We start from the raw sequence: 12,051 nt of genomic DNA on the forward strand, positions 1-12,051 counted from the left end.
AACGTCCACACAATGTCAAGGTTATAAGGTCAATGTTGATATTTAGTTGATTTTAGGTTGGACGTTGGACTTTGATGTCTGACTGACACTGGGTTCTGACGTCAACTCGATTTTCATTTACAAACAAAATTCAACGTATATATTGGTGGAACGATCCGCCAACTTATCCAGCAAGTTTTTATGCAGCGGATGCCCTTCCAGCCGTAACCCATCTCTGGGAAACATCTACACACACATTCACACACTAATACACTATGGACAATTTAGCCTACCCAATTCACCTGTACCGCATGTCTTTGGACTGTGCGGGAAACCGGAGCACCCGGAGGAAACCCACGCGAACAAAGGGAGAACATGCAAACTCCACACAGAAACGCCAACTGAGCCATGGCTCGAACCAGCGACCCAGCGACCTTATTGCTGTGAGGCGACAGCGCTACATGCTGCGCCACTGCTTCACCCCTGTTTTATGTTCAATCCACTTAAAGTTAACTTAATTCCTTCAAGTCATTTCAACACAAATCGATTGTGTGGAACCCAGCATTTGTTCCACCGGGCTGCTTCAAAAGACAAAACATCTTGCATTAATATAGAATAATTATAGTCAGTCATAATCATGTATGTTATCAGTTTCACAAAAAAGCAACACCTTTTCTTACACAGTTTGCTTAACTTTTTCTTTCAATGTGATATAAATCGCCATACATTTGCAGAGAGAGAGAGAGAGAGCTCTGTGGCACAAAGCTCCAGTGTCTAGAGACTCCAGCAAGTGTTTATGTGTGTTTCCAAGTGTGTGTCTGTGCGTGTGTGTGTCTGCAGCATACTGATGTGCCGAGCGAAGCGCAGGATGAGGGAGGAGGAGAGAAAGAGAAAATGTGTTGCCCGGGGCAGTGTCTCTCCGTCTATTCGTCTGTGCTCATGAAGAGAGGACACAGCATGCTCTTTTTTAAAAAATTCTTCATCAAATTATGAGCAAGATTAACCTCTTCCTGTAAACCGAGAGGAGAGGCAGAGTTTCCAATGTGTGTGTGTGTGTGTGTGTATGCGTGTGTGTGTGTGTTTAAGACGTGGGCCTCTGTGCCAGCTTTAACTGGGTGTGAAATGATTTGCTGAAAAGACATTTATAAGCATATTTGTGTGTTGCAGGAAACCGTATATTGTCACTGGCTGGCTGAGGGACTCATCGTGTAGGACTGAATGCTGAATGAACTTGTATCGATGCATGTGTGTGAGTGTGTTTGTGCACAAAGAAGAGGTTTTGTTGCTATGGAAGACACACTGCAGTTCCTCACACACCTACTCCAGACTCTCACTTCTACACTCTTTTGTTCATGGCCTACCTGACTTATCAACTTGGAATTAAATATATATTTTAACATTATTTTGTTTCGCATATTGCGTTATGTGATTTTGTTTGGTCTATTTTATGTTAGAAAGCTAACATTTTCTGTCTAAAAGCATGAACTCTGAATTGGTTCCATAAAGTTTTATTTATGAACCAACCAGCACTTGGAATACACATAAAAGGACCAATCAGGATCTTCTCAGAGGCCAAGATGAGTCATATTACGTCCGTGCTTTAAATCATGACACTCATAGTGCTGTGTTGAATGCTTTTCACATCAGAAACTTTACAAGATGCAGCACTTATTCACATATCTCCGTGAAGATGATATTGTATACAGGTCATACACATCTCACTCTTTTAAAAGATTTTGTAAAATAAAGTGAGATCAATTGTTTGTTTTTGTTTGAAAATATGTTCATATTTTTTAATTATATAAATAGATATAAATGAAACTACTTTGCTGAAGCCTTGCCTGTTTTCTTTTTTTCTTGCTTTCTTTTATTTAAGATCGACAATGAATTGAAGTTTAATGACTTGCATTACAGTTTTACAGTAGCTTGTATAATAATATTAATAATAATAATAATAATAATAATAATAATAATAATAATAATTATTATTATTATTATTATTATTATTATTATTTACTCTAAATCATAGGGAATTTAAACACTTTCTGCAATAATGCCATTAATAGGCCAGTATAAGTTTGATACAAATATTATATTATATTGTGATTACAGCTCTTTAAAAATATATATTTTGAAATGCCTGAGTAAAAAAAACAAAACTTTTCTTTTTTTTTTTTTTTTTTTTTTTTTACCCAACCGAACAGAGTATATTTTATTTTAAAAAAAAAGTTATAATATTTTGGAATAGTAAACATGTTAGGCTTAATAATACAAATAAATCATTGACTTCTGCTGTCTTCATTGGTTTCAAAAACATTTATTCACTTATACATAAATCACATAAACAACTTTATACACAGTGTTTAACATAATTGAGTACACCCCATTTTGAAAATTAATATCTTTATTATTGTTTTTCTCAGTGAAAATAGGCAATGTATTGTGGTGCATTTAAACAAAACAGATTTAATTAACAGATATATTTATTAAAATAATATTTTAGTCACCAAAATTTTAATTTAATTTAATTTAATTTAATTTAATTTAATTTAATTTAATTTAATTTAATTTAATTTAATTTAATTTAATTTAATTTAATTTAATTTAATTTTATTTTATTTTATTTTATTTTATTTTTAAAAAATGTTAAATTTTATTTTATTATTTTTTTTTATTTTAATTAATTTAATTTCATTTTATTTTACTTTATTTGTTTTTTTATTATTTATTTTTTATTTTATTTTTTAAATATTTTAGTTATTTTTATTTTATTGTTTGTTGTATTTATTTATTAATTTATTAACCTATTGTTATTTTATTTAAATTTGTTTTATTTTATTCCATTTTATTCCATTTTATTTTAATAATAAGGTTCTATGTGCATTAGACTTTTTACAAAAAAGTCTTAGTTTACAAATATAAGGATGCTCTTATGCTGTACATGTAGAAGACATTTTAATGACATTCTGTCATCATAATGTATTGAAGAGACATGTTTCCCATATCCCGTTTTCAACATAGAATGCACAATTATACAAGCTATACATCATTGAACTGCTAAGAAAGCAGATAGTAATAAATAAATAAATAAATGGAATGTGACACCATAGATTTACATTGTAGCAAAGATTCAGGAAGCCCTATGTATTTTAGCTTCATATTTCAAGCTTTCTGTGTGTGCTGCATCTATCTCGGGGATATAATAGCACAACATTGATTCTTACTGTCTCCATCTCCCTGCATCATTCTCTACATTGGAGCGTCTATAGATAATCTTTACACAATCTGCTCTCATCACTTGCGTTCTCCCTCAAGGTTTATGACTCAAATGGCAATGCTATTCAACTCTACCCGACGAGCAGCTTTTTGAGCTTTTATTTTTTGGTTTCATGTGTGTAGTTTTAGCAGCCATTGTGTTCTTATAAATATTTACAATTTGCTTATACCGTCTTTTCAAAAACGCTAAACTAATATGATGCTCCTTGGTATAGAGATAGAAAAACAAGCTTATCTTCTTTAATCTGTGTATCAAGCTCCTGTTTCAAAGCCTAACAATTGTTTACAGATAAATTATGTCTGTTTCATCCGTTTATTTATTATATTTAGGATTTATTTTAGTTCTGCTGTTTACAGTATAATCCCCCTGACCTATATTAGTTATCCAAACTTGATATGATTTAAATTTGATTTGATTTGTTGTAAAATAAGGGAGCGGATGAGTTTGACCAGATTGTCTTGATGGAGATGAAGAATTATGTTCTTTTGAAATTCCTCAGAGGATTTGCATTGGGTTTAACCTTTATTTGTGCAGCAATAAAGAACAGAAAAAAAGATAAGTCAGGTAAATCTGAGTCTAAACAGTCGGCTGTGGAAAATATTTAGAATAGGTCAGAGAATAATGAATGCACAAATTGTGTTGTGTCTCACTTTAAATCGCTCTGTTTATGAATATAAAAAGGGTAGGCGTATGTAGTGAAGTGAGCAAATAGTTATGTCAAAATGTGACACTGTCTGACAATGAATAAATGAGTAAATCATAGATTGCGTTAAGTAAATGTCACACCGCTTTCATCTTTATATCATGAAATTATTTTTGCTTTGGTTCATTTATCTTTTCGCAATAATGCTTACCAATTCTTCCAGTGTTTATTTATTTATTTATTTATTTATGTACTCTTTCATTCATTCATTCATTCATTCATTCATTCATTCATTCATTCATTCATATGTTAATTTTCTTTTCGGCTCAGTCCCTTTATTAATCTGAGGTTGCCACAGCGGAATGAACCGCTAACTTATCCAGCATATGTTTTACGCAACTGCTTCCCTTCCAGCTGCAACCCACTGGGAAATCATTTATTTATTTGTTTATTTATTTATTCATTCATTTATTTATGTTTGTTTGTTTGTTTGTTTGTTTGTTTGTTTGTTTGTTTGTTTGTTTGTTTGTTTGTTTGTTTGTTTGTTTGTTTACTCACTCACTCACTCACTCACTCACTCACTTACTTACTTACTTACTTACTTACTTATTGACTTGGTGCCTCTATACCATAATTGAGCTGTTCTTAAAGTTGGAAGAAATTTGACTGAAGAACTATTTTGTTATCCCCAAAGACCCTTTCAGTAAACTGTTCTTAAATAATTGCTGTTAATGTGAAGATCATTCTATTCTATTCTATTCTATTCTATTCTATTCTATTCTATTCTATTCTATTCTATTCTGTTCTGTTCTGTTCTGTTCTGTTCTGTTCTGTTCTGTTCTGTTCTATTCTATTCTATTCTATTCTATTATATTCTGTTCTATTCTGTTCTATTCTATTCTATTCTATTCTATTCTATTCTATTCTATTCTATTCTATTCTATTCTATTCTATAGACCAATTACCAACCTACGTCACACATGACGTCACACGGGTCCCCGGTTGCAAAAAACAGACAGGCTACAATGGTAAAGTTGTCGTGTTTTGCGGTAGGATGCTAAATTCGAGTCTAAAAATAGAAAAAAACTTAACGTTTACCATACACCACACACTGCTTTAATACCGACTGCAGACGTCTTTGGCTAAATGGGAGCTGAATGAAGTGAGGAGCTAATTAGAAATGCTGGACTCTGCAGTTCACATGTCATATCAGGTCAGTTCACGCTATGCTGAATCATACACATGACTCGTTTTTGATTGCAGAAATGATTTCAGCAAAAACAGTTACATATGGTTAATTAAACTGCTAACACTGAATGCTAAGAATGAAACGTGAAAGTTTATTAAGGTAAACTTAGTTTTATATTCACACATTCATTCAGTGACAACTTGTGACACACTCTCTATATTGTTTACCACGCCACTTTGAATATTCAGTCTGAAATAACCTGCAAGTGTGACTTGAAAACAACATTAACAATGTTTATTTCACTGTGAACAATGTTGTACTTTGATAGTCATTGGCTGTTGCTAATATTTCGCTATTTAGAGTTTGCAAATAATATTTTTATGAAATTATATTATTAAGGAGAAAGTCTGAATGTGCGAATATAAAACCAACTTTACCTTTATGTGTAGGTTCACATACATAAGGTGAAGTTCACTGTCAGAATGCAGTCGTTTTGCATGTTGATGGTTAATTACCCAGGCCTTGTATCGTTAGCTCCGTCTTGTTTCCTTGTCTTTGGCTAGGCGGAATCTGCTGTAAATGCTAGGGCTCCCGGTTGCTTTCTGCCACCTTCCTGCGCGCGCATAATGAATGTTTACAAACATGGTAATTGGTCTATTCTATTCTATTCTATTCTATTCTATTCTATTCTATTCTATTCTATTCTATTCTATTCTATTCTATTCTATTCTATTCTATTTGTCTAGTCTAATCTAGTCTAGTCTATTGTCTGCTACTTTACTTAGCTAGAAATAATTTGTTCACATTGTTTACTATTTATTTATTTCATTAATTAAATAATTTATTTATTTTTTTACGCATGGAGCTTGTAACAAAATTGAATGATTTTAAGCGTATATTATTATTAATATATTATTATTATTATTATTATTTTTATGAATATATTATATCATATGATTGTATATTTTAATATATTATATTATGTTAGGTAACATTAACTATAATTCATATATACACAAAACCTTTATATTTTAATAATATCCTCAAGTGCCGTTCAGGACAAATTTACTTAAATAACACTAAATCATGTCAAGTTAAAAGCAATTAACCCTACGGGAAAGGCTAACCTTATAGTATGTACCATGTTAATTAATGTTTCTAATCTCTTATTTGTGTAATTACACTTTAACAGGCACCTTTAAATAAACCATCTCCTCAGTTTTTTAGATCGACGCATCATCAATCGGTCATTTACTGCTGTGTTGGTTTACTACAGAGGATAGCTGAATTAACATATTGGATCTGTAATAATATATAGTCTACTCCAGACACTTTTAAAAGGTGATTACACAGGTAAAAGCTGCTTACCAAATTGCTTATATTTAGTCTTTTCTTCAAAGTGTAAAGTCTATTAAAGTCTTCTTTAATTTATTGGTTCATTTCAAGAGCTAAAAAAAAAATAATAATAAGGGCTTATTGTCTTTCCAAAAATATCTGAATCTACTGTAAATTAACTCATTAAGTAACCATGGTAACCGAAGAGGACTGATAGTAAGATTTATTTTCTCCTCTTCTAAACGATGCCTCTGATATGATACACTGTTGGTGTGAATCACATGACCTACAGTAAATGACCAGTCAATCGATTAAAAAACAAAGGAACGATGCGTTCCAATTAAGGCCCAACTGTACACTGTACAGACGCCTGTAAATGTGGACAATACTTGTTTATGACCACTTTTTAAGTGAATTTTATTTAAAGTCATGGTGTACAAATCAGTCTCTGGGCTTGCAGCATCACAAATATCAAAATATTAACAATTTATAAAAAAAATAAAATAAAAAAATACCACATTCTGGTCATCGGATATTAGGCATATATAAAGGGACTAAGCCGACAAGAAAATGAAGACAAGAAAACCAGAAGACAAGAACATGAATATATATATATATATATATTCACATATATAGTGGATATGACACCATGTCAAGTTACAAGTACATGACCTGTTACATGCGGCACTCATCGATGTCAGATGTAAAGCAGTGGACCATTCAGAAAAAGATTTTGCTTACAGTAGCAAGTTGGCATAACAACTGTTTTAACTGTTGGTGTATAAGGCACGAACAAAAAAAGTTCTTAAGCTCTCCATCTTGCAACTTTAGATGCAAATATGTGTTGTTGTATGAATTGACCTAAACTGGTCAACAAAAGGGAAAATATAAATGCAGTTATGAATAGCTTTTTATATAGTGATTAACATTTGATAAATACCAAACTAGTGCACTACAGTGTTTCTGTAGATTTAATAGTCAATATGCATTCAGTCAATTTCAATGTTTACATTGTGGATCTATTGGAAACTGGTAGCCCATGACTACCATAATATATGTTTTTCTTACTATGGAATTCAGTGACTGCAGGTTACCATCATTATTTTGTTGCTCAACATAATAAAGAAACATCTTCAGAGGGGTTGTGAGCTATTTAACGTTAAAACCAGACATGCTTTAAAGGTTAAATTGTGTTAAACACAAAAGAAGATATTTTGAAGAAAGCCATCGACTTCTATATAACGTTCATCAAAATATCTTCCATTGTGTTCGACAGAAGAAATATGAAATATGTTTGTCACTTTTTGAGGGAGACTAAATGGTCAGCAAATTGTACTTTACGGATGAACTATCCATTTAAATCTTACATTAGCCTTTATTATCCAAATATGGCATGCGTTGACATATTGTCATCTTGGAATTATAAGGTTCTGTCTGCGTTCTGAATGATTTTAAGATATTGAGCTTCAAAGCTTCAACAGTATTTGTGTAACTTTTTTTTATTATTTTTGAGGCCTTAAAATGTAAACAACTTATAAAAAAAATAAAAAAAACATTCCATAATGTAAATTAGTTGTCACTTAATAAGAATATGTCAATAACTCAATTTTGACAAAAAATGTCACATAGAACCTTATAATTCTGAGGTGTAATGTGCTATGTGAATTGGCCTAAACACTGAAAAAGGATCAAAACGTGTAATAAAAGATCCAAATTCAGCTTTATTATATATATATATATATATATATATATATATATATATATATATATATATATATATATATATATATATATATATATATATATATATATAGTTATAATAGCTTTTTTCGATAGTCATTAACATTTGACAACATCCAAACTAGGCCATACTGTTTCGGTGGGTTTAATAATCCATGCTCACCCAGTCTATTTTCCAGTTCTATCTTTTCCCTTGTTCTTCTTCTCCTTAAGTGTGTCACTTTTCCAGAAGTCAACATCACCCATTTTTATTGCCGTTTCACACATCGCACTTACGCAACAGAGGTGCTGAGTGTGTGCGGCTGATTGTGTGTGTGTGTGTCTCGCTTGTTCCCTCTCACACTGCTCCCCTTCCGCTCGTTATTAATTCATTGTCCGAATCTGGATCCTCATGACAGTAATGGTGCTATTAACCAGGCCTTCTGCTGAGCTTGCACCTCTCCCTCTCTCTCCATCTACATCCATTCGCTCATTCCCATACAGGGCCAGGTATTACAGGAAGAAATAGGATTTTGTAATTTACTGCTTTGAAAAGATGGGTGTGGAGAAAATGAGGAGAATTAGGCGGATGGACACACTCTCAGCGTGGATATGAGAGCGCAGGTAGGCAGTGATTTGTTGTCTGTGGTCTGGGAAGGAGGAGTCGTGTTCCCGGCTGTGAGCTATTAACACTTCCAGAACATTCTCAAGGGGGGACGCATTATGCCCTTAGGGATTAACATATTATGCACACGCTAGCCCATTTTTCCACATATGTAAACAAGCTGACAATCTGTGTGTGTGTGTGTGTGTGTGTGTGTGTACGGGAAAGAGAGATAAATAGAGAGCGATTCGTCATTGTCATGTGTAGTTTGGTGTGTACACGCATGCAGACATATACTGGATGTATGATTGGTGTTTTTAAGCTGAACAAACTAAGGTTGCATGTTTAATCAAAATAACGTTGAAACTGTGATCAGATTACACAGATTTTGATTTAGAAGTCTGTGTTATGTGCTGTGTTGTTATACACAGGAGCAGCTCATTATCGACGGTCTTCAGTTGCTTGGTTCAGAATCAAGTGTGCTTCGTATGAATTCACATTTGCATGAGCCCTGAATTTGGGTTGATTATGATTTATTTTTAGTATGGGCAACCGTACCTGCAATAAGAAGTGCTTATAAACCAGCTGCTATGAACAAAACATTTATTATATAATTAATTAATGAATTAATTAATTAATTATAAAATATTTATATTATTTGTATATAGTGAGGGTCAGTTTGATAGCATAACCAAACTAAATGGTGTAGAACTTAATAATGATAATAATAATAATAATAATAATAATAATAATAGTAATAGTAATAATAATATAAATTATTATTATTATTCAATTCTAGTCAATTATGTAATTTACTTAAGTTATTATGTTGTTATTATAAAAAATAAATAAATAAATAAAAAATAATAAAAAAATAAATAAATAAATAAATAAATAAATAAATAAATAAATGCACACATACATACATACATACATACATACATACATACATACATACATACATACATACATACAAACGTACATATATAAATACATACATACATACACGCATACACACATACATACATACATACATACATGCATACATACATACATACATACACGCATACATACATACATACATACATACACCCATACATACATACATACATACATACATACATACATACATACATACATACATACATACATACATACATACATACATACATACATACATACATACCTTATACATACATACATACATACATACATCATACATACATACATACATACATACATACATACATACATTTACTAATTGAACGTCATTGTAAAGTGTTGTCCTACAGGTTTGGAAATAAAGACTACCATAAATTTTGATACACATTTAATTCATTTGTACCACAATACACTCACATTTAAAGCACTACAAACAAGTTAGTGTACAACTATGTAACAAATCTCTCTCCATGCTCCATACTTTTTGAGTTTCCAGCAATTCTGTCAGACAGGGGAATCGGTTTTGTAAAATTATCGCATGACTCTCAATCAACTGCTCCTCAATGTCAGGTACTGTCAGCGGCAGCAGTCGTGTTGCAGTTATATACTTCGCTCTTTTGAATCCAGTTTGATTGATTGAACTAAAGAGCAAAGAGTTCATTTGAGGCACGCTGAGCTTACAGCGACTGAGAAATACTGTCATTTAACCAAAACGAGATGAGTTTAGAATATAAATCATCTTCTTTCTCTCAGAAGCACACCCCTGAAAATTAATTCAAGACCTTCCCTTTTACTTTACACTGGTCAACCATGACCGACTCACTGAAATAAATGTTTAATTCAATGAGAGATCACATTTCGATAACTTTTTATTAAAAATATATGTATAAATAATCGAAAATAAACTTTTCTTTTATGTTCTTCTTCCTCTTCATGACAAAGAAAACATGATTTTCAGCTCCCAGACTGAATATAGGACGGAGATTGTGTCCATAAATTATTTCAGTGTTCCCATTTGAACATATTTCTTGTCATCCGTCATCAAATTTCTAACAGTTGTCAAACACTATGGTCAGTTTTCTACCGAAAATCCTTCAGGAAAAGAGCTACGTTCCAGTCTGCGTGTGTGTGTCAGAATGTGCGTTGTGTGTTTGACTGTTTTGTGCCTGGAAACCAGAGAAGCAGGTTCTTTTCCTTTTGGCGGAGGAGATGAATCATATTCCTACTGTCATCACAGCAGTCAAATATCAAAGTCCGCTTAACATCAATCACTTCCTGGAGTGGGCAGAAGCGCTGCCACATCTCAGCCAATCACAGCGCTGTTTTCATGCAGCTATGGATTAACCTCCGCCTACCGCATTTCAGTGGTTGAGGTAAAAACATTTTTTGAGAAAATCTAAATCTCAATGTGTGTTGGGCCAATGTGTTTTTCTTGCGCACATGTGTTTTTTTGTGTTTTTTTTCCCCACAGACAGACTCACACACATACACACAATATCACCCACCCAACCAGAGAAACACACACACACACACACACACACACACACATTGATTATTATTCTGTTCAACACCTGCATTGCCCCAGTGTGAAAAAAAGGCAGTGGAGAAATGGAGTCTGTGAAATGAGAGCATGTAAGAATGTGTGTGTGTGTGTGTTTGTGTGTGTGTGTATGAGATTATTTCTTCTTCAAAATAAAAGGAGCCGCTTTAATATAATGCCTGATTTGAGCCAATGCGTTTATTTATTAGAGTCATTGGGCCCTATCAAACACCCGGCGCAGTGTGGCGCAAGGCGCGGCGCAATACTTGTTTGGTAGTTTCAGCTTGGCGCAAGAGTCGTTTTGAGGCGTTGCGCTACACTGTTTAAATAGCAAATGCATTAGCGCTCATATGTGCGTCCATAGGCATTCTGGTCTAAAAAGGAAGGCGTTCTGAGGCGCACTGCTGGCGCGTTGCTATTTTGAGAAACTATAATAGATTTTTCATTAGACCAAAACAAACCCGGTCTAAACTCCGGCGCAGAGTTGCACCTCGCTTACACACTGCTTAATACGCACAAGAGAGCAATTGGCAAATATCTTTACATATAAAACCATTTAAATATTTAGGATACATATAGGATATAATAAGAATAGATAAAGGATATAAATATAAAGGATTAAAATATTACAAAACATACTATTTTCTAGCCTACATAAATATGAAAAATCACTGCTTTTATGCCCTCTTCATCTCGGGAGGCTTTTCAGTTCATATATTACAATTTGCTTTTGTTTAATGTTATTATTATTAGCAGTATTATTTATTGTATCCATATTTATATTTGTTTTTTTTTTTAAACAAGCTTAGATTTGCTTAGATTT

At 32.7% G+C, this 12,051-nt stretch overlaps 1 protein-coding gene across 6 annotated transcripts in view; it reads left to right on the plus strand.

Moving 5' to 3' along the window:
* Positions 1–12,051, plus strand: part of pcdh7b (protocadherin 7b) — a 251,783-nt gene that overhangs the window by 68,592 nt on the left and 171,140 nt on the right. The window contains exon 2 of one of the 6 annotated variants that reach the window (XM_005166497.6): positions 1,147–1,801. The exons of the other annotated variants lie outside the window; for them this stretch is intronic. Coding sequence (XP_005166554.1) covers positions 1,147–1,191 — 45 coding nt within the window. The 3' untranslated portion in view covers positions 1,192–1,801. Of the gene's footprint in view, positions 1–1,146; positions 1,802–12,051 lie in introns of those variants that run through there. 6 annotated transcript variants of the gene reach the window in all.

Source organism: Danio rerio, chromosome 7 (assembly GCF_049306965.1).
Source record: "Danio rerio strain Tuebingen ecotype United States chromosome 7, GRCz12tu, whole genome shotgun sequence".
Taxonomy (NCBI): domain Eukaryota; kingdom Metazoa; phylum Chordata; class Actinopteri; order Cypriniformes; family Danionidae; genus Danio; species Danio rerio.